Source organism: Cyclopterus lumpus, chromosome 6 (genome assembly GCF_009769545.1).
Source record: "Cyclopterus lumpus isolate fCycLum1 chromosome 6, fCycLum1.pri, whole genome shotgun sequence".
In the NCBI taxonomy this organism is placed as follows: Eukaryota; Metazoa; Chordata; class Actinopteri; order Perciformes; family Cyclopteridae; genus Cyclopterus; species Cyclopterus lumpus.
The window spans coordinates 25,749,222-25,773,902 of NC_046971.1; the positions used below are offsets into that span (position 1 = coordinate 25,749,222).

The window sequence follows — 24,681 nt, forward strand, 5'->3', positions numbered from 1 at the left end:
CCTGAAGGATGGGTAACCCTGGAGGATAGCCCTGAAGGATGGGTAACCCTGGAGGATAGCCCTGAAGGATGGGTAACCCTGGAGGATGGATAACCCTGGAGGATAACCCTGGCTTCATCTCATCTTCAGGTGTCCGCTCTGTGAATGTATTCAAACTAACATGTGCACACTCCTCCGCTCCAGATGTTCGTCCCAAAACTACTTTCGGTGTGTTATTTATTTTGAAAGGGTTTTAGCGGATATCCCGTTGTTTTGTTGTCGCTAACTTTCCAGTGGAAGTCGGACAGCTTTAGGGCTTGAACTCAACAACAAGCCGTCTCAGGCTGGCCGTCAGACAGTTGTTCTTTTCTCCTTCCTCCGCTCGGTTCTGTTCGGGGGGGTCCTCGGTGTCTTCTCGCCCCCCACCACAGTCACGGTGGGAGTGGGTGTGTCGACGCGGCCAGTGGAGCCTCGTCGCTGCTCGTGCGCGCTCTGAAAAAAGAGGAAAAAGTTGATGATGACTTTAGTGTGAACGCGGCCCGCCTCGCAGCAGGCGAACCCGTCTCGGAATGGCAGTTTGGACCAGAGCGGACAAAAACGGGCAACTGGACCTTCTGCTCCGCGACCGCTGGATCCGAGTGGCCGCCGAACTCACCCGAGAAACGCTGACTTTAACGGCCGAAGCGGAGGCAGCCGGACCGGGGGGGAACCACTGGGACTACGACAACTCGTCGGCGGGCCTGCGAAATGGCATGTCGAACGGAAACGACCCGGGAGCGAGTCCGGGGAACCCTGGCCGCGGTCCGAGCTCGGGTCCAGACCAACTCCAGAACCACAACCAGGGGGGTAGGGGACGCAGCGGCAGCCCGGGGCGCGGGGGTGTCAGTCGGGGTCAGCACGAAGGCAACTACGGTCCGAACAGCCCCGGGAAGTACCCGAATAACGGCACCAACTCTGAATTCGGAAGCCCCGGATCCAGCTACGGCAGTCCCGGGTCCAGCTTCGGGTCGAGACAAGGCGACGTCCCCGTCAGCCTGGACGGCTCCTCGGAAGCGGTGCGGAAAGTCCGAGTTGTCAAACAGGAGTCTGGCGGGCTGGGGATCAGTATCAAAGGTGGGCGCGAGAACCGGATGCCCATACTCATCTCCAAGATCTTCCCCGGGCTCGCAGCCGACCAGAGCCGGGCTCTCCGGGTGGGCGACGCGATCCTCTCGGTGAATGGGAACGACCTCCGGGAGGCGACGCACGACCTGGCGGTCCAGGCGCTCAAGAAGGCGGGGAAAGAAGTAACGCTTGAGGGTAAGTGGGCCCACGCGAGGTCGAGGACTTGCGAGAGGCCGAGACTAGGCTGCGGTGGTCCCGGCTGCACACCTCTGTGTTTACCCCCCTTTGCGTGGCGTTATTGGCTTTGGTACTTTTGATACTTTGGTTATTTGAACTTTCGGTACTTTGAACGAGTCCAACCTGAAGCTGAACCTCAGACAGCAGTCTGACTCAAACTTAAATACTAATAAATAAATAAATAATAAAGGCCTAACTTTCAGCACACAGAACAAGCATTACTGCAACAGCATCCATACCTCCGTAAACCCGAGGCCTCCCAGCTGATCTGTGACCTGAGGAGGAGGAGCGGGCCTGAATCAAATCAACAGAGCAGAAAGCCTTTGATTAGTGCACACAGGAGGGGGACCACAGGTGTGGGTTGGACGCTGAATGGCTGCAGCTTGCTGGAGATGAGGGGTCCCTGTACACTGTGCAGGAGAGACGAAGCATGCAAATGATCTGTTGCACGACACAATATACAACCCATTCTAGTGTGTAAAGTACAACTGTGTAAGCCTGTCCACAACGTTAAGTCCATGTGGCCATGAAATGTCTTCTCGCTGCATTTAGATGATGATGTACATATGAGGCTTATGTACCAGCATGTCTGGCCAGATGTAAGGAGTAATATCTGGATGTAAATCCAATATCCATTTTAGGCAGGAATTAGCATTTAAAAAAAAGTTTCTCTCACTTGTTATTCTGAGGTTTGTTGTCCAATACGACTGTAATGAAAGAACATCTGTCCCACACTTTTGTACTTTTGCAGTATAACCGGTTGAAAACTACTGTTTGGCCCCATAAATCCTGATATTTGTTTAATTATCGCATCTCATAAACTGCATACACACTTGTGCAACAATAACTGTTATCATTTGCAATGAGAGGTAGATTACTTACAGAAGGAATTACTGTCATTATCAAAACGCTTTAAAGTGTGCTAAAGTTTCGATGGGAGGACCATAATTCAATTCAGTTTATTTTGTATAGCCCAATATCACAAATTACAAATTATCCTCAGAGGGCTTTACAATCTGTACACATACGACATCCCTGACCTTTGACCTCAATAATGTACGTAGTGAGACCTAGGGGCTGGAGATGGAGGTGGATTAGTACGCGGCCTCGCAGACGAGTGCCGGCTTCGTTATGGGACCTCGCAGAGCTCCATGGAGATGAGTTGGGATCCTAAACGCCGCTGATATAGAGCAGTTCCATCTTTAGAAAAGTGGTCAAAAGAGTGACTCAGAGGGAGAGTGCTCCACAGAGCCCTTGGGGGGTTTCGGAAACTTCAGGCCAGGAACAGCTAAATGCTGGTTAATGGCTCGGAAACGAACGGCCGGTGAATACTGACGAGTTGTGGGGACGAATCAAAGTGCGGCACATTTCCCCTCCAGTCGAAACGGGGCCTGTTCCTGCACCTCCGACATGAACCAAGGTAAAATGTCCTCTGTGCTGAGAGGCTGGAGGAAGAACAACATAAATGCTATCAACCAATCAGTTTGCACCCAACCAGAAATGACACAAATGATTGCGTCCAGCTTTTCTTTTCTTTTTTATCGGCTGGTTGATGGAGATCTTTAGATATGCCAACACATCATGTATCGCAGTGGACGTGAGTATCATTTGCAAACCTTTTGCAGCGAGTCTTGGCCGCAGACGGGGGAGGGGGGTCTCCATTTGAGAAGAATGTGTCAGCTGCCTGTCACTGTTTGTCAGTTAGGGACGGGAGGCGGGCTCCGCTGTTTGTTACCCCCCCCCCCCCCCCTCCACACACACACATCTTTCTCGTCTCCGCTCCCACAGCTCTGCGAAGGAAACAGAAGGAGGATGGAGTTTTTCCAGACCGCCGCGCCGTGTACACAACACATACCCCCCCCCCCCCCCCCCCCCCTAGATATTAGCTTAGGTGCCCCACATTCCTGACCTCCGCTTGCATGTGCATATTTAGGGCAAAGGTCAACGGCTTGGATGGTTCCATGCTTGCAACCCACTGTCAGGGCTCTTTATTGCTGGTTGTTGCATGGGGCTATACGCAGCTGGAAATCTCTAGTTTGTCTCTTCGACTCATTCATGGCTGCTGGTCTCATTCATGGCTGCTGGTCTCATTCATGGATGCTGGTCTCATTCATGGCTGCTGGTCTCATTCATGGCTGCTGGTCTCATTCATGGATGCTGGTCTCATTCATGGATGCTGGTCTCATTCATGGCTGCTGGTCTCATTCATGGCTGCTGGTCTCATTCATGGCTGCTGGTCTCATTCATGGCTGCTGGTCTCAGCTCAAGCTGCACGGCATGTTGTTTGTGTTGATTCAATCGTATTTGTTTGTATCCAAGAGGGATAATCTTGTCACGCGCCACTAGATTATGAAACCTGTTTCAAGGAAGTTTCACTAATATCTGAGATGTCAATCAAGTTTTATTTGTATAGCACCTTTTGAAACAATCAAATGCCATTCAAAGTGTTTTGAAAATGATTGACAAGACGCAAACAGGAAGATGAAGAGACTAATACACACTAAATTGAGTTGAGACAAATAATTAAATAAATAAAATACAACACTGAAGTAAACACTGGGTAGAAGATTAGAGCCAAATAAATACAGTCAGTCATTTGATTCTGTTCTTAAAATATGAAAACGTGCTCAAACAAATGGTCCCATTTGCCTCAAAGAAAATCACTTGTTTTTAAATAAAATGTTGGCATAGATTAACTTTTCTTGCCATGCTTGACATGTAGGCTAAGTGGAGTGATGATCTTTTTTTTTATCTCTTTGTGACCAACCTACAAAATCCCTGCAATATCGATATTGAGGTATTTGGTAAAAAAGATGATATTTGATTTTCTCCAAGTCGCCCTGCCCTAGTTAGAACCAAGGTTTGTTTTGCTATTTTGAATATGAGTTATTTTGCCCCATTAACACATGACATATCCCAGATTGACTGGTTAATCCTCCCCCACCCCCACCGCCAGCTGACTGACATAATATCCCATATGTCACAATGATTAGTTGAAGCTTGTGTCTCATTGGGTGCTGCTGCCGTTGGGTGGAAGGAGCCCTTTTGGGTGGGTAATTGGAGGACTAAAAACAGCCCATACCAGACACAGGGGCCATTGAGGAAAACGGGGACAGCCCTGACGAGTAACGCGCCATCTCTTTTGTTGCGAGGCCAACACCAGCCGACCGGGGCGAGATCTGCCCGAGCGGGGGCCCGTGGAATGGGCTCCGTCGGCTCCGCCTCGGTATGAGGTCCGATGCCTGTGATGTCCATCACGCAGCAATGTCTCTGGTGTCCAGACAGATAATTTAAACTGGACTCCTGGAATGTGACAGAGACCGACTAATTTGCACTAGTTTGGCTGATACCGAAACAATTAGCTTTTTAGATGCCATTACTAAATATATTCATTCATGTAAGACGAGTTCCTGCTCCATGGAGTCAGCTAATGAGAGCCGTTTTATTGGTGTCTGAGGACAACAACAAAAATACAACTTCTTTAAAATATGCAACATTTAAATGATTTCAAACAACAATTATCTTAAACCAAAGTCTTACCTAAAGTTAACCCAACTTGTGTTGCGTTTGAATCGTATCCTAATGTACCGCATACTCAATAAGTATGTGCTGCAAACTAACGTTGAATGAAAATGATTTATTACAAATGTAAGTGAAGTGTATTTCCTCCACTGTTATGTAATAGTTTCCATTATTATTTAAGGGAAATGTAAATGTCTATTTCCTTCAGTAAATTATATATGTGACCTCCGTAGTTTTAGCTTTTAACGATGAAAGAATAAAGTTCTACTCACAAAATGTCCAAAAGTCAAAAATGTCATTTTTAAAAGTTGTATTATAAATGTTTGCATGCACGTCTGCTTATGACAAGGTAAATACAGTTAAATTACCCCAACATATCCAGTTAATTCCCGTTTATTCCCGTTTATTCCTGTTAATTCCCGTGGAAAGTTTCCAACTTTGAATCTTCCCGGAATTTTGCAACCCTGGTTCACAGTGAGGTCAGAGGTTTCCTTGAGAAACCAGATCATTGTTTCTGTTGACTTTTTCATATGCCATTTATCATTTCGACTTGCTGATCAGTTTCACGAGCAGCTGAGACGAGGCAAAAACAATCAGAGCTAAAAGTGGCTATTGGACTTGTTTTATTTGTTCAACTTCAAATGTATGCTAATGTTCCTCTGTATCTGCTTAAGATGTATTAAGACGTCTTCTCTCAGACCAGTTCAAAGAAAACATCCAAAATACATATTTAGCTGCGTTATTTTTTTACTGTGTCTGTTTGTGTCTGCAGATTTCTCCTAAATTAACCAACAAAGTTACCAATAGATAATGCATCATTTGCATACAGTATCTATCTGAAAATTGTCTAACACCCACCAAACTTTTCACTTTCATCCCTCTCTATATTCTGAAGGTTTCTACTAAGGGGTTTGTTCAGGTATCATTCATGACCTGATTTATACAATATGTAATACTAAAAACATGATTTAAAAAGGCTTTTGACAGCATTTTCTGATTTATAGGGTGATACAAAGAGATAGAAACCGTAGACTAATATGTCAATACAATTAAACTAGAATGTTGAACTTGGCTTCATCCAATGTTCAGATTTATGTTTCGTCAATGTAAGAATTGTTTTACATATTTAATAAAATAATGCCTCATTTGCATATTTAAATGTACAATTTCATAACATTTCTAATACAAAAAATAATAGTCTAAATGTAAATAATGAGTTGGGAAACAGTTAATTAGTTTACCCAATCCGCCTGTCCCATGAGCTAAAGAGAGTATAGTTTATTATTTATTGAGTCGTGATGCTCTGAGCTGCTTGAACCAGCTGTGCTGTCGTTAAGCAAACTGGGAACGGGCTCAGAAGAAGCATTCATTTGCGGCATAGTGAAACATCCCTTTTGAACCTAAAGGCGCCGACCATTTGGAACCACAGTTATGAAATGTAACCAAGTGCCTCTAGAAGAGCTGATAAGCACTGTGAAGTCCGTTCAGCTCAAATCTAGTGAAAATAACATGAATGTGTTTTTTTAATGTGACTGAGGTTTGTCACATGATGTAGATGATAAAGAGTTTGGCCACTCAACAAACCATTGCTCTGATACAGAGTGAGTCATTGTAGTAGTTAGCTCGGGATATTAGTGACAACACCCTCTTCTGATGAATTAAAAAAAATATTTTTTGTAAAAGTATAATTCTGTTTTTTCAAATGATTTAAAAAACATTTTCATTGATTTCTTGGACGACTACATGATAAAATCAACAATAAATGTATCAACATATTAATCAAAATAACCCTAATTGACTGCCATTAAAAATAGTTTAATTAATAATTACCTCCTCTAATACCTATTTTATATTGCTGTGACTCACCCAAAGCTACATTTTACAGGATTAGTACTTTGCCTAATACTAATTCTTACTGTTTGGAGCTTGAACGCACCGTAATGTACCTGAATGGAACCGCCCTGCCAACCGCCTGCTCACGGCTAACGCTAACTAATTACCGTTACCGCCCCTTTTGCCGATTTTACACGGATTTGTTGTTCACAATGTCGCATTATCGAGGAATCGGCTACTAGAACGTATTAATGACAATCTCTGGGATTGCATATTTGTACTGAAGCCCTGCTGCACCGGAGCAGAAAGCCTCCATCTTTTCCTCTCTGTGGGGACATTTGTAATCTTTAACAGCCACTACAGTAGAGAATGATGATTGTGATTTTGTTTTTTTGGTCAATAATCTGCTTTATCCTCTGTAGAAAGTTGACACACATATCTAAATACAAATACACTGAATGCACTGGCCTTGAAACGGACTTATGTAATTTCATGGTGTTGCAGATAAACACTTTACTGTTTACACTTCAACAGCGTGATTTCCCAAAGGCTTTTCCTTTGACCCAGGTGTGGGGGGGGGGGGGGGGGGGGGGGGCAGGTGTGACTGTGTTTGAGGGATCAAGGGAATACTTCCTCTTGTGATGTATGGAGAAGTAGTTTGTCCCTAACAGAGTGCTACAGAGTTGATGTGTTTCTGTAGGCCAACCAGGAAGTTCTCAGAGAGATTTTTCCATTGGATTTTGGATTATTGCAGACAATAAGCTCCGTGGTAAATAAATGTCTATCTAACTTATACTTTTTTTTACGCAAGCCAGTCTTCACAATTGAACGCCACTTTTCTGATTTTTGAAGCCTGAATGCAATCGTCAGAATTCAAGAGCTAACCTTAGGCATTAAACGAACGCCACCACGGTCACATGACTTCACGCAGCCAGCACTAAGCTAAAGGAGGACTGGTGTTCTAGTGAGGACGGGTTGTAGTCTCATTGAGACACGTGACAGAAGAGCATTCAAATTAACTATTTAGTGACGGCTCTTTTGTACCGTAGAACAAACGTTAACTTCTCTTCAGTTTGTGTGAACCACAGACTCTATTTCTAACCAGAAGCACATTTACTTTGAGAAATGCGAACAGGAAGTGCAAAAATGCTGACTCCAGGTTTTAGTACTCATTTTGTCTGGGAACATTAGCAGAGTACGTTAGCACATCATTAAGTAGCGTTAGCATGGCTATGCTACGCTAGCCACTGAAGGTGAACTGAATGTCTACACAAACGTCAGGGCCATAAGTATTTGGACTGTTACACACTTTTTCAAATTTTTCCTATTTACACAATTGCAATGAATTTAAAATATGAGTCCTGCTACTTCAATCAGCTTCTATTCAATTAAGTTTATTTTCTCTAGCCCTAAATTACAAATTTGGGCCTCACAGGGCTACAATCTGTACACATACGACATCCCTGACCTTTGACCTCACATCGGATCAGGAACAACTCCCAAATAATAGAAATAACCTTTCACAGGGAAAAAAGGGAAGAAACCTTCAGGAGAGCAACAGAGGAGGATCCCTCTCCCCGGATGGACAGAAGCAATAGATGTCATGTGACCAGCAACAGATGTCATGTGACCAGATGAATAGCATTACAGAGTTACATAAACACATTACATGAATATGACAGAAATGTATGAATAATTAGTAGTAGGCATGGACCACGATCCAGACCTCCACAATCCATGAAACAGAAGGAGGAAGAGAGGAGGGGGGGCATCAGCAGGGCCAAGGTGGGAGGCATCGTGAAAGAGGCCGGACCAATAAGGCCAGGCCCTTGAGACAGGAGGCACAAATAAGGAGGCAGGGCCATTGGGAAGGAGGCCAGGGGCTGGATGCAGGAAGTAGGGGCAAGGAGGCAGAAGCCAGGAGCCAGGACCAGCTTCAGACACAGCCAGGTCCAATGGACCCTATGAGGCGAGAAGGCACAAAGACTCTGGAGAAGAAGTAGAGTTAGTAATGTGCAATGGAGAGATGTTGGAGCTGGCCCTCATTTTTCTGTGACATCATTGATGAACACCATGACCCAGTCCCATTGGCAGCCAGACAGCCTTGTCATAGCACTGCCTCCACCATGTTCACCAGATGATGTGGTTTGCTTCAGATGCGGAGTTCATCTTGGTTTTATCTTCCAAATAACCTTCATCTAAAACTGATCTGGCTCATTCAGATGTTTCCTGGCAAAGTGTAATCTGTTCTCTAGTGGTTTGCACCGCGTTGTAAACCTTCTGTATTCAGATTCATGAAGGCATCTCTTGATAGTAGACTTTGACAAAGACATGCCTCCTCTTCCAGAGTATTCTTGACCTCAGTATTCATGTTATGAAGGGTTCTTCTTCACCAAGGAAAGAATTCTGCTACGTCTACTTTACATGTCCTCCGTGGTCTTCTGGGCCTATTGGTGTTGGTGAGCTTGCCAGAATAGTCCTTATTTTTAGGAATGTAGCAAAGTGTTGATTTGGTTAATTAATGTTTCTGCTACCTGTCAGATAGGTTTGTGTAGTTCGTCAGCCTTTAAATGTCCTCCTTCACTTGCATTGGTCCTCATGCTGAGAGTTCCCTGGACCAGCTACCAAGTGCAAACTCAACATGTTGAATCATCTCCAGATCTTTTTATCTGATCAGTTTGGCCATCAACCCTTTATAAGACAAGTGTCTAATTACTTTTGAGCCTCTGAGTCTCAGGGGACTGTGTAAAAATGGTTGTAATTCCTAAACGGTTAATGCGTGAGTTTTTTTGTATCTATTGAATTAGAGCTGAAAGTCTACACTTCAACCACATATTGACTGCGTTGCTTCAAATCTGTGTAAAGTCGAGTAAAGAGGAAAATAAGAGTTTGTGTCACAGTCCTAATACTTGACATGCGATCTGTAGCTTTACCTTCTATCGTTATCTTTCTATGTATTACATCGTTTAAACCAGATAAATGAACAGTACAATCTTTAAATATGTTCACGATGCTATTGTGAATGCGTCTTGTTGATACCAGTGAAGGGACCTCATGAGGACATATAGCCCAACACACACACACACACACACACACATTGTTCTCATTAGGTTTCTGGCACAAAGGGACTTCGAGGGAGGGGGGTACGAGAGGGAGGGAGCGGACAAGATTAGTAGATAAGGAAAAGACAGGACTTTATGAGAGGTAAGGGAAAGGATGGAGGACAGGACGAGGAACGGGGGAGAGGGACAGCTGGAGGGACGGAAGAGAAGAAAGGAGGGAGAAGAGGAGTGAGAGAATCGAGCGAGGGGGAGCAGCAGGCCAAACCACAGGGGAATTTCTGGGCAGTTTTGGGGGGAAAATACACAGGCTGGGGTCTGACTGCCTCACTTGCTGCTCTGCAAGCTATTATTTTGTTATTTCGGCCATACCGTGTGTGTGTGTGTGTGTGTGTGTGTGTGTGTGAGAGAGTGTGTGTGTGAGAGAGAGAGAAGATTGGAAGGCGGGTAGTTTCACGGATAGCTTTTCGCCGCAACTAACGCCGCAACCAAATATGTGTTGAGTCAGACTCCTCTGCCGTTTGCACTCCCTCCTCTTCTACATATTATCCTTTTTCTTCTTCTGTCCATCCTCCTGCCTGTTTTCCTGTCTGTTGCTGCAGGCAGAGAGGTGGGAGGGCTATTGGGTTACTTCTGTGAACAAGTTTGAGAGGTAAACTTTCCAAACTGCTGTAGTAATATAAAAGCTCTAATTGCAAGCAAAGTTAATTGGTCATTAAAAAGGAGCGAATCCAAGGTTTTTGTTTGCTGTTGAGCTGAAACTGGGCACACTGAAAGAGTCAAGACACTATTGGCCGGTTTAAATTGAGTGGCAGCATCCACTGCCATTGCACAGCTTTGTTGATCAGGACAGTTAATATGGAGGCAGGCAGGATCATGGACTCTGGAGGACCACGTCTGCATTATTTACATTAAAATGTGTTTTTATTAATTAATAGAATATTTGTATTAATTAGTACAATATTTGTTCTATTAATACAATATTACACGTCACTATTGGCCAATAATCTTTACATTCATAAAATCATTTTAAAACACTTCCAGTTTTGAATTAGCATTAATACATTTTAAGGACATATATACATATACATATATACACATATATATATAGCTTTTCGTTTGTGTTTTGCACTCCATCCTATTCTGTTTGGTTGCATAATAACGACACAGAGGTAACCCCACAGAAGGAGGCAGATGAGCGCGCCTCATGGGATGTTGGCTGGCATGAATCTCCTTTTCACACATTTTTGTCGATGCATACACAGTGGCGAATGTGAGACCACACACACACACACACACACACACACACACACACACACGTTGAGCTGGTCGTCCTCTGTGTATAGACCTCATTACAAGCAGAAGTGGAGCTAACAGAACTAATGAGTTCATTTTACAGCATAAAAGTAGGAAGAGAGGCATATGGACATGTGATGCAGGCAGAAAGCACTACATCTGTCTCTATTGATGTTTGATCTGAGATGAGACAGATTTATTATCCAGCAGAAAGGAAATGAGAAATGTTTAATACTGAAAGGCCCCCAAATGCCACTGTAAACCTCCTCTAGTGATCTGCTGCTATTTCACATATTCCCATCGTGGTTTTCTAGAGTCCAATCTGGAGCCGGTAGATCACCCTGTGGTGTGTGTGGAGCATCTCGGCTGTTCTGAGAGGCCACATCCCGTGACCAGGGATCTGATTTCTGTGGCTACATCAAAGACGGCGGCCGCTCTCGGCCTTTTCTCTGAGCCAAACCAAAACCTGAATAGGAGCAGATGTACAGTGGCCCACTCTGCCAACACATTACACAACCGAGCATTCACGATGAAGTTCATCTGACAACACCAATCTGAAAGATGTGTCAATAACCTTATTATACATATTGTGTTAAAATCATAGAGCCAGAGAAATGGAGAAGGTTTTCCTTCCTGATGCCAATTCCCATACCTGAACTGGCGTATCGGCCGATACAGAGTACCGTTCTGATACCGGTGCGTTATAGGACAAAAAAATGTAAACGGCTCATAATTCCCTCCTCTCATTTTATACCGCTGTGAAAACATCTTCAAAAATGAGTGGATTTATTCTGGTTTTCCTGCAAAGAACAGAATTTTACAAGATGACATCTGAACACATAATAACGTTATAATATACCTTCGGCAATTACTTGTTTCCCCCCAAATGGCGCATGACCCCCTCAATGTTAGCCAAGCAGGACTGTGCAGGCTGCTAACCGCTAACGCTAACTAGCTGTACGGATGTGTTCACAATGTAGCGTTATCAGGAAAACAAAACGGTGCAACCCCAGATGTGTAGCACTAACACATCGGTTAGGCAGGTAGCAAGTAACACAAGTTGTTGTTGTTGTTGTTCCTGTGTAGCTTAAATGAGGTTGTTGTTGTTCCTGTGTAGTTTAAATGAGCTGATACATGGCATAACTTACTTGCTAATACCCGATACAGTATTTTAGACATCATTGGTGGTCTTTCATTCTGATCCTGGTATCGGAATTGAAACGACTATTGTTGCATTGTGACTTCCAGGTTCTCTAACTATTGTTAATTGGAGGGACTTCATCAGCTGGAGGTTGCCAACCAAAAAGTGCATAAAGTCCAGTGGCAAAGTTGACAAATTCTGAAAAACTGACCAGCTCTTCATATGAAGTTTGTCAGTGCTCCCTCATAGCAATGATGACACCCAGCTGTCACGTTCTTCTCTACAGACAGAACCACCATCATTGTGAAACTCTCTGCCGGTGCTCGGAAATGAATTGTTCCCACATCCTCTTTCCCCGTGCCGCTGATCAGAAGGCTTGTTCTGTCAAACTTTACCACGTACGTTCATACAGCTTTCAGTTCATCCCTATTATTCTCACATCAGTCTGGCTGAAGGTGAATAATTGGGTAGGACTGACGTTAAATCAATAGCTGCAGAGTGGTGGTGATGCACCACGTATGCGTTTGTTCTAACGCAGACTTTCCAGATATCATCAGTCCGAGTGTAAGAGCCTTTAATATATATTTACACAAACGGTGTGTGGCTTTGGCCTCTTGCTCAGATTGGGCTGATTTACCAGTCACACATATTAGATCAGGTGAGAACTAACACATTTAAAGGTTTGGTTTCTTTCACATCTCGACAGCAACTTTTAGAGCCACAAGCTCAATCTAATGTGATTTCATGTGAATGAGGTCCGTACATCGCAATACACCATCAAACTGTCAAACTAGGCAGCGCTGATCGAATACAAATCAAGATTCGGTCACTGCTTTGCATGATTCTCGGCTCAAATGTTTTCAGGAACATTTTTCAGTGTACTGTTTCGCTGTAGATGAGAAAGTTTGCGACCCAGCCGCCATGTTGAAAACAGTCGTATCAAAACCAGGCACCGCCCACAGGCCGGTTCCGCCACGTCCTCCCCCTGGGCCGTCCAGTATCATCAAACTCAACGTTTATAGAATTCTTTGCTTTTTCTCTTTGCTGATCATGCCCCAGTATTACCCATAGCCACGAAGTATATTATCAAATAATAAATGATCTTGCTTCCTTTTAACTAGCTCTGCCAAACCTGTAAAAACTTAAAGATAGTTTAAACTTAGATTGCCTGATGTCGCAAGGAATTGGACCCGGTAACAAGCATTAAGAATGACTATATAGAAATATAGAATATTGAAAGAACTATCCAAGAAATCCATAGAAAAGAAACATTACGGTTGTGGGCTGCAGTACTTTGACATTTGCTATTATCTAGTATTATCTTTATTCCCTGTAAACTCCATCCCAGTTCTTCGTATAGTGTGGTCTTTACAGTTGGGACCGCCTTAATAAGCGCAATAACTGCAGACTGAAGGGAGGGCTGCTCGTCTGACATGTGAAGATGTGAACGTGACGGCCACAGAGAGCCCCGGTCTGCTGCGCGGGCGGAAAATATCTCGGATGAACATCTCTGCGGCGAATCTGATTATTATGCGATTATTATCCTCTTCCATACGATCCTCAGACATAAACATGGGCATTGGGGAATGCTCTCACACTCACTCACTCACTAACCACTTACGTCTGCAGAAATGATCCCAGAGCGTGTCGGTGTGGGCGGTGCGGTTGTGAGGGCTGCTGAACCGGGCCTTTTGGCAACCAGCCCCGCCTTTAACTCTTGAGTCATACGTAACGTTCACGCCCAAAGCATGCAGGGACTCATGCATCGCCTCTACGTCTCTACGCCTCAGTCGTGAGCTCTGGTTGCTGGGCTCATTTGAGAGACTTCATCTTTCTGCAGCTCTCGTGTACACACACGCACTCACTCGCACAAACACGCAAACCTGATATCATTCAAGAGTGACCTCGCCTCTTTAAGAGTCGGGTTCCCTACAACGACCCCATTTCTCTCGTAGAGGAGATGGAATGGGCCCGAAGGATAAAAGGTTGCAACGGAACGGGGGCCGCGGGACCGTGGTTGGAAAGGGAATCCAGCACCGACCCGCCAAGCTCACAGCCGTACGGCCAAGTCCTCTCGTATTGGTCTGAGATAAGTTCCCACAGGGGACCACTATGTCCTTTTTAAGCCCTATTGGAAGGTAGCAGGAACTGTTTACATTCCAAGTTCTTGGTCGTAACGGGACCAGTGTCCTTTCAAGTCGCAATAACTCGCCGAGTGACTTGAAACTCCAGCTTGGACAAAGACACGGGCCACAGTCTGTTTTCCGTCCTGCGTGAGTTTACAAGCTGAGCGTCGACGGTCTCACCCCCTAACCGGGGCCCCAACGTGTGTTTAAACAAAACTTCCCCGAGTGTTTCCTCATGGCCTGGTTTTTACGGCCGGCCGCACCATTTATCCTGAGTGACGGGTGTTATTGGGCGGAATCCCACTGACGGTCCAAACTATCAACACGCTGTTCCCTTCTGAGTTCTCTGGATGTTTAACAGCTGTTCTGACGAAATACGGCAACCTCGCCGTGTTTATTCTATCTCGATAAGACGTGGCAGTGGATCCCACGTGTTTGTAAAAGGTTTTTGCTCGATGTGTCCGGTTCAGAGGACGATTTTGGTCCCGAGGAAACCTTCGTAAAGACAAGAGGATGGAATAGATTGTGGAGCATTTGATGCTGATTTGAAACTTTCTCATTCTTTTGCAGCTTTACAAAATTAGTCTGGTTCCAATTCGACTTGGGATGTTAGAAACAATCACAATCATCCTGGCCAGAATAATTAGGATGAACAATATTATCCCGATAATCCTCATATGCTTACAACTCTTAAAAATGGCCCTAAAACTTACTGGAATCACTTAACCTCACATTTAAACATAAAATAAAATATCACAGATCATTGGGTCCCCCCGCATAAATAAAGGCCGAATGAAAAGAAAATATAGCGACTTTGTCTGAGTACATTTCGTCCATCGTCACCCTGCGTGATATGATAAAATGTTTAGTTGCACTTGTTCTGTGCCAAAAACCCCTTTTTAATAATATCTTCTTTTCCTTCTTTTTTCTGAACATCACGCTGTATTGAAGAAGGCTTGAAACTAGAGATTGAGACCATGAACTCATGTTTACTGAGGGAATCAATCAAGAGAGAAGTAGAGTCATTTTCGAACATACAGTACCAACGTGAAGCGTATTTCACTACTGTTTTTCAAACAAATAACAACATAATGTGTATCAAATATCCCTGAGATCCTGCTTTGTATCCATATCATTACCACCCGGTATTGGCCGAGTGGCGGACGTGCATCGGCTGATTCACTCCATATCCTCTTCTGTGTGTCCTCCACAGTGAAGTACATCCGCGAGGTTTCTCCACTCTTCAAGAAGCCGTCCCTGGTGGCCGACCTGCCGTGGGACGGCGTCCGCCCACAGTCGCCCAGCTACAGCGGCAGCGAGGACTCCGGGTCGCCCAAACACTGCGGCTCCTCCTCCTCCAAGGACAGAAAAGTGATGAGCCTGAAGATGTGCTTCATCAGCAGGAACCTCACCATGCCCGATCTGGAGAACAGGTACCATGTGAAAAGAGGTTGTCGAAGAACAGCTGAGTGTGTGGGCGTTTAGGTGTAGTTTCTTTTATGATGCACGAGCGGCTAAATAACATGAGCACATGTCAATAAAGGACATAAACTATGAATTAAATCAACTTGAAATGATCGAGCCTCTAGTAAGAATTAGCCCGTAAGACTCGCAATTTAATTGAATTTGCTTCCAAAAGCAAAGCAAATCTCGGCTCCACAAGAAAAGGAAAAAACAAAAGCAGCAGTTAGCTTTTTATTAACCTTTTTCTTACACTATAATCGTTTTTATTTGTTTTTTTAAACAGAAAATTAGTTCCACTGTCACAGGACATGTACAGTACCACTCGCATGCAAAATGAGGGCATCTCTGGGTAACTGAAAATATATATATCTGGCATCCCTGTCCTGTTTTTCATGTTTGAACATTACATCATTTATTCTATTAGTCTAGGATGTGGACGAAGCTCTAAGGAGATTACATATAACAATTATGTATTTATTAGCTTGTATTATTAATTGAAATATACCCCAAAAAGATATTCCACTCTCAAAAGCTTAAATTCTGATCTTACTCGTCCCCCTTTGTGGGTTGTGGTTGGTTCTTTCCCGTGAGAGCCTGAGTGGGGTTGCTGACGCAGCTCCTTTGCGTCCCTTTCAGACTGTTGGAGCTGCACTCCCCGGACGGCCAGCACACGGTGGTGCTGCGCTGCAAAGACGGACCCACCGCCAACTCCTGGTTCACCGCCGTCCACACCAACATTGCCGCTCTGCTGCCGCACACCCTGGCTCACATCAACGCCTACCTGGGGGCCTCGTCTTCGGCCGCCGCGCACCCCCATCTCAAACACATCGGCTGGCTGGCCGAACAGGTATCTTGGTTTAACAGCTCGGGGGGGAAAATGCATTGCTAGGCAACAGCGTGGGCCCGTGTTTACGTCCTGTCATCTGATGTCCTTCACGTACAAGAAATACACTGAGCCACTTTTGGATTGTTCATTGTCTGTCCGGAGGATAATCAGCTGCTTTGGGTTCATTGCTAATCTTTACACAATTCAATTCTATGCAGCGTCACAGAACAGCTTCAAGTCAAGACTACCACTTAAACATAAACCACTGTCCAGCTTATGGTGTTATGATGGTGCTCCAATCCGTTTGATAGCCGAGCTCCAACACAAAGATGTTCCTACAACCACATTTAAAATGTTCATAAAGACGTTACACAAAGTGTCAATAAGCTTTTTTAAATTGTATTTGTTTCACAATAAAGTACATAAGAAATGTTGAATTATGGTATATTTGAATTAAAAACATATTATTAACACATAACAAGGTAAACCTTCAGTCAAGATATTTACACTAAGCATGCATTGATGCTAATGCGGGAATACGGTGCATTTTCAGGTTAGATAAATATTAAGTTGACACACGGGTTGCTTTCAATAGGAAATGATATCAGTGGTTTTTCAGTTGCGTTTGCCACATTACAAACGCCTCTTTAAATCACTGCACATACTCAGATCGTTCTGCTCTGCAGCAGCACACGGCAAGAGTGTGTTTTCTTGAATTATCTGTAGTCCTGAATTGAAACATGCCCATTGAAAAGTGAACCAGGGCCATTCACTCTGAATATTATCTTTTCACTTTGATGAAGTGCTCATTCAAGGCCATGTTGAATGCATGGATATCTGGCTGTGTTTATCTTGACCGGGCCCAGACAGGAAACACTGAGGCAAGTTTCCGTTGCATTGCACCATTTCCTATGGAGCCCCCACCTACTCTGCTGCACCTACTCTGCTGCACCCTCAAACACACCGTCTGGTTTTCGATGTCATTGCTTTTTTCACTGTAACTCCCAACACTCCCGTCACTCAGTGACTCAGACGAACACACACCGCCCTATTTTTATCACAATGCTGTCAAACTGTCAGGATGAGCTACTTCACTCCTCTGTTGTACCTGTACCCCCTCAGACTACATCACCACACCTGTACCCCCTCAGACTACATCACCACACCTGTACCCCCTCAGACTACATCACCACACCTGTACCCCCTCAGACTACATCACCACACCTGTACCCCCTCAGACTACATCACCACACCTGTACCCCCTCAGACTACATCACCACACCTGTACCCCCTCAGACTACATCACCACACCTGTACCCCCTCAGACTACATCACCACACCTGTACCCCCTCAGACTACATCACCACACCTGTACCCCCTCAGACTACATCACCACACCTGTACCCCCTCAGACTACATCACCACACCTGTACCCCCTCAGACTACATCACCACACCTGTACCCCCTCAGACTACATCACCATACCTGTACCCCCTCAGACTACATCACCATACCTGTACCCCCTCAGACTACATCACCACACCTGTACCCCGTCAGACCACATCACCACACCTCTACCCCCTCAGACTACATCACCATACCTGTACCCCGTCAGACCACATCACCATACCTGTACCCCGTCAAACTACATCACCATACCTGTACCCCGTCAGACTACATCACCACACCTGTACCCCGTCAGACTACATCACCACACCTGTACCCCGTCAGACCACATCACCATACCTGTACCCCGTCAGACCACATCACCACACCTGTACCCCGTCAGACTACATCACCACACCTGTACCCCGTCAGACTACATCACCACACCTGTACCCCGTCAGACTACATCACCATACCTGTACCCCCTCAGACTACATCACCACACCTGTACCCCGTCAGACTACATCACCACACCTGTACCCCGTCAGACTACATCACCATACCTGTACCCCCTCAGACTACATCACCATACCTGTACCCCGTCAGACTACATCACCATACCTGTACCCCGTCAGACCACATCACCACACCTCTACCCCGTCAGACCACATCACCACACCTGTACCCCGTCAGACTACATCACCACACCTGTACCCCGTCAGACTACATCACCACACCTCTACCCCGTCAGACTACATCACCACACCTGTACCCCGTCAGACTACATCACCACACCTGTACCAGAACTGCATATATATCTGCCCTTTGCAGTAAACCCCATGGTATAATTACTGAAATAAACATGTAGTGCAAAATGTCTTTTGAAGATTTGCTTTGTACCATCATTACCTACGAGTATTGACATCTCCACCTGACTCTCTTCTTTAGGTCCATCTGGAAGGTGGACGGCAGCAGTACAAGCCAGTGGTCATGGCACTGACGGAGAAGGACATCCTGCTCTTCGAATCGGTGCCGTGGAGCAGAGAGTCCTGGTCCATGCCTCTGCTCACACACCCGCTGCTAGCCACAAGGTGAGGACAACTGACCTGGGACCAGAATGCACATATCTTACCAGACCGGTCTGCTCTCCGTCCATCAGGAAACAATCCACAATGAGACCAGAGATCAAACAGATTTGACCTTTTTGCTCCGAACAGTTCACTCATCATAACTGCAATATGGGTTTATCATTTCTTCATGGTACAGATATTAATATTTATGGTCAAATGCATTTGGATTGGCCATTTTTAAAAGGCATCAGCTGACAGTGAAAAGGAACCCTTTTAGCAGACCTTCAGTCCAGTACTGTAGTTAAAATCCACTGTAATCTACTGCCAACATATGTTCAACAAACTGTAGTTTATGGTTTAAAGTTGCTCACTTACAGTGAAAACATTATTGCTCGGTAAGGAGAGGGGTTTTCTAAAGCAAATGCAAAAGAAACTTGCGCTGGGAACCCCCACCTGAAAGGAGCAACCCTAAGGGCATCACCCAGGTCATCCCCTCTCCAACTTTAATAAACAGCTGAAACAAATCAATTTCATGGCCAATGCAGGTTATCCATGCAAACGTCAAAGGAGTCTTTTTTGTGTCCCTGCCTCCAGACTGGTTCATTCTGGGGGCACCCGGGGTTCTCCCGCCCAGGGTTCGGACCTGGTGTTCGCCACCCGGACGGGCACAGGGCGGGGCATCGAGTCCCACATCTTCCGAGTGGAGACCCACTGGGATCTGTCGTCATGGACACGAGCCCTCGTGCAGGGGGCACACGCTGCCGCTGAGCTCATCAAAGAAGTCTCCATCGGTGAGTGAGTGAGCGAGGCACAGGTTTAAGGCACTTGCGGTTTAATTGAGTATCTGAAATCTGATTCGCCACCCCTGATTGGTCTACCAGCTCAGAATTTAGAGTAACCGGAGCCAAAGTAGCCCCATAAAGGAATGTAAGAAACTATAAGATACTGAAATGCCAGTATTTAATGTAGATATGAGTAGGGTTGCAAAATTCCGGGAATATTAAAAGTTGGAAACTTTCAACGGGAATATACGGGAATATACGGGAATAAACGGGAATTAACGGGACATTTTGGGGTAATTTAACTGTATGTACCTTGTCATAAGCAGACGTGCATGCAAACATTTATAATACAACTTTTAAAAATGACATTTTTGACTTTTTGGACATTTTGTGAGTAGAACTTTATTCTTTCATCGAACAACAAAAACATGAACGTTGAATAAAAAAGGTGTATTCCCTATGATCACCACCCCCCAACACACATTTTTTGTTGTGTTTTTCCCTGAATCCTTTCAGGTCTAAATGTTTTCTTCCTGGACCTCATCAACGTCCTCCTCACTGCTGTAAAGTCTACTGTATATAAATAAACTTGGTATTAAAATGAACATGGCTTCAGTTTACCAAGTAATCAATATGCTAATGACACACATGTTGGGAAAGTTCACTTTCTACATGAACTGGTTCAGTTCATAGTTCACATATTTTAAAATGAACTAGTTCAGTTCATAGTTCATAATTCAAAACTTTGAACTAAGTTCACAGCTCCAAAAAATGAGCTAGTTGAACTAAAAATGAACTGATGACAAAGACGTTCAACAACAACAGAACGTTTTATGTTTATGTTTCTGTCAGACAATGTTCCCAACCAGCTGCATTCAGGGTCCAGCTGAGCTCGGCGTGCATAGTCTTGTTCTCAACTACACTTAAGTTACCTGTTATATGCTTTTGCAAATAAACTTTTTTCTTTCAAAATTACCAAAATTACCGTGGAAACTTTCCGGAAACTTACCGGAAACTTTCCGCCCCTTTGCAACCCTAGATATGAGGAGTGGAGACAGAAATGGTCTATGCTTTGTGTCACTTTGTATTGAGTTTTCATACAAAACAATATCACTTTATAGAATATGTTGCACCACCATAGGTTTAACTACCATGTAGTATAATAAAGCAGTTCAATTGTCCCCAACATTTAAAGGCTGCGGCTCACACAGTAACAACCAATGAAGTAATAATGATTAATTATTAACTTTTACTTTTAATACTTGCGTTGTCTCGTCACGTGATCAAAAAGAGACTTAACATTGGACAATAGCAACATACATATTACCCAGCAATCATCACTGTATATGACAAAAATACCAAATAAAATCAGAAAGTATTCATTTTATTGAATAGTGTATTGTTTAGTCAGCAGGCCTTTAACCAGAGGATGTGGGTTCACCTTTCCACATGAAACCATCGTGCCAGCAAATTGATGCTAAGTTAGTTTTCTAGAAAAAATATTTGTTCCCAAACAGAAACCCATATCTAAGGTTTTTTCTTTCTTTTGCGCAGACAAGATATGTTTAATGTATATAGGCCTTTAAAGGTCAGAGTGCTTTGACTGACCGTGTGCAGCACCTCCGAGGCAGCAGCTTTGAGTGGGAGAAGCTGGAGCTGGAGCCAGCAGAGGGGAATGTTTCCACTCGCTGCAGAACAATGGTTGGCGCCCGGAACAGCACTGGAAAGCCTCCGTGTACCTATCAGTATATGACTTCAGTCATTTAAAGGGAGAGTGTGTTGTGTGTGTGATTTGGTGACATCTGGTGGTGAGGTTTCAGAATGCAACCAGCTGAATTCTCCCGTTCCAAGACTGAGATAACGCTGAGCCGGACTCCTCTCTCTCTCTCTCTCTCTCTCTCTCAGGTTGCACGTTGAACAGGCAGGACGTCCGGCTCACGCTGCACTACGAGAAGGGCTTCACGGTGATGAGGGAGCCGGTGGACCCAGCCGTGGGCGCCGTGCTGTACAGATACCCCTACGAGAAGCTCAAGATGTCCGCCGATGACGGGATACGCAACCTCTACCTTGACTTTGGGGGTCCAGAGGGAGAGATGGTGAGCTGTAATAATATAAAGACTCTTTACTTTTAGTTACCAAATGTTCTATGTAACTTTCGATTGGAACCAGAGCCGTTAACTTGTAATTTGCGAGCTCAAAAACCAAATGGATTCAGTGTTGTGATGGAAGCTACTATACTGCAAAAGATCAGCTGTGTATCAGATCGGATTGTCCTCTCTCCGTCCTCCAGGTGTTTGACCTCCACTCGGGCCCAAAGCCGGTGGTGTTCGTGCTCCACTCCTTCCTGTCAGCCAAGCTCACCCGAATGGGCCTTCTGACGTGAAACAACCAACTACGGCGGCCCTGAGGACAGGCGCGGCGAGGGGGGGGGGGATTTTCAATTTCCTTTTCTTTCTTTTTTTAAATAGTACCAGTAGTACCATTTCTCCATTCCCAGCTGAAGCTGTGGGGCAGATTTAACCCCCCCGAGTCAAACTGTTGATTGTTTCAAAGATTCCTCTTCCAACCTCCTCGGCTTCTTGCAATCATTTGTAATGCGACATTGGGGGAGGGTGTGGTGCTTTGCTTGAAGTCACAAAAAACTAAAAGTATAAAAAAAAACCAATTTCTGTATGAGTACCTGATAAGATGTTAAAGACTTCATAACCCGTGCACATCAGGAAAGGACGCATTTTTAGACGATACACAGCACGCACAGACCAGGGAATGCTCCCTGTTTGGACCTCTATGCCTTTCATTCCACGACAGCCTTCCAATGTACTGTGTGTGTGTGTGTGTGTGTGTGTGAGTGTGTGAGAGACAGACACACACACTTCTGTCTGCTTGGTAGTGTGCCTGCTGTCTGACAGACTCACCTTTCTAGCACATTATCCCAAACTGCTGTTGTAATCAGGAGTGCCAACTGTGCCTTTTGACATGTATTCCAACACACTCTTTGTATCATTTCCCTTTTTCTTCTCTTTTTCGCACGATAGGAGAATTGTAAGCTTTGGACGTGTGCAAGCAATAGTATTACTGTTCTAGTGTAAGCCACGCTACATTGTTTAGTTTTTTTAAAGTGTGTGTCTCACGACAGCATGACTTCCTGGCATTGAACTCTGTGCGGGTTGATGACACGTGACATGACCTTGTGTTACCTCCCCCTCCTCGACCAACACTACCGTCTCATTCCACTGCGCTCGAGGTTACTGGCTTCTTGTTACCGTCCCTACGGCGGCCTTTCTCTGGCTAAAGACTGTTACACGCACTGGTTTCAGGGTGGTAGCATCGTGTGTGAGTGATCTGTAACGGTCAAATACGTCTCACCTCCCATGAACAGCAGAGAGGTGACAGAACGGTGCGTTGGTCTTTTACTTCCATTTAATTCTCATACAGCCAATGACCGTTTGAGGAAATCGCCCTTTCCTCAATCAACTTGCTTCCTGTTGGAGCTTTCAGCCGCATCTCACGGCCTCCGTTGTCATGGAGATGGCTAGGCTGTCATCAGTATGGAACTTCACTCACATAGTAAGTGCACATATATTGGGAGGCGTGGTCTCTGGTAGGAGGGGTGAATGATCCAGATCCCAGTGTCCACATTAACCAGTAAATGGACCTTGAGTTCCCAAGCTCAAGAAGAATGTGTTATGCTCTTCAGAAATACCATTACAGACCATCAATACAGCCATGTGCTTATCTATTTCACACCCATAAATTCTGATTTTGCTTGCTGTCACTTGTGGGTTGAAGTCAGCTGACTGGTCTTCCCTCCAGTTGCTCCGTTCGGTCCAGTGCCTGAGGATTCAACATGACTGTAATCAGCACATTTTCATAACGTTCAGTTGCTTCATGGGCCTCCCTACCCTTCAGTGGAGCCTCTGGTGCACACAATGTACCATTGTGTCCACCGGCTGAGAACACGATATGCCCTCTGTCCTCGGATACGGAACACAGGAACGACCTTCATTCTGTTTCCGACTCTGACGTCCTTGTGAGGGCTTGAACAACTTCTTTTGCCTTCTTTTTTTTCTCTCTTCTTTGCGGGAGTGAAAATGTGTCCCTGTGTCGTCGCTCCGGTCGATAGAGCTCGAAAAGGAGAGGTGGGCTTTGCTTCCCCTAAGACGCTGTGTTCTGGGTTATGTTGGGTCAGTGTTGTCCCTGTGTTGCACTCCACCCTCCTGCTTCTTCATGTCATGTCGATCTCACTGCACAGATCGGATTGTCTTAATTGGTCAGCCTTCTAGGAGCTGCAGGCCGTCCCTCGATGCACTATCTGTGAATGTACTCCTCTTCTTCTCGATGATTATGTTTCACCTCCTTTATGATCTGAGGCTATCCTGTCTATGCAAAGCAATGCTTCAAAGAAGTTTCTTTCTTATTTTTTAACCAAAGGTAATATCTGCGTCACACACAATCATTGAACTGAGTCACAACTGGATGAAGCGCTGCTGCAACAACCTGTCATATGCAAAGTATTTTAGACTTCCTTCCAAGATCCCGTATACAATGTACGATAACGATGTAATAATCTCATATGTAAATACCTACCAATAAAACTGTTACAAATCACATGAAGGGATGTGTGGTCTCAGCTTTATTATATATAGACAATATTTACTTCATTGTACGTATTCGAGGCATATGTGTCTTTTTCAATCTTGGGAGTACTCAACCATCCATGGTACTACTGCTCTAGCACCAATAGGACTGCTAGGTGGGAGCAGCAGCATCTCCCACCATTGGTCAAGTTTAACCGTAAAGAGCAGCTACTCACCGGGTAGAGCAGGCGCCCTATTTAAGTCAGCTCCTCGGCCCTA

General features: G+C 44.8%; 1 protein-coding gene across 1 annotated transcript; it reads left to right on the forward strand.

Annotated features, from left to right (window-relative positions):
• The first annotated feature begins 259 nt into the window (after window positions 1-259).
• On the forward strand, window positions 260-24,439 carry sntb2 (syntrophin, beta 2). Its single transcript, XM_034534034.1, has 7 exons — window positions 260-1,278; window positions 15,511-15,730; window positions 16,398-16,608; window positions 18,922-19,064; window positions 19,638-19,834; window positions 21,731-21,921; window positions 22,116-24,439. Exons 1-7 carry the CDS (start codon window positions 549-551, stop codon window positions 22,206-22,208), a joined length of 1,785 nt encoding a protein of 594 aa, XP_034389925.1. The 5' UTR covers window positions 260-548; the 3' UTR covers window positions 22,209-24,439.
• The last annotated feature ends 242 nt before the right edge of the window (window positions 24,440-24,681 follow it).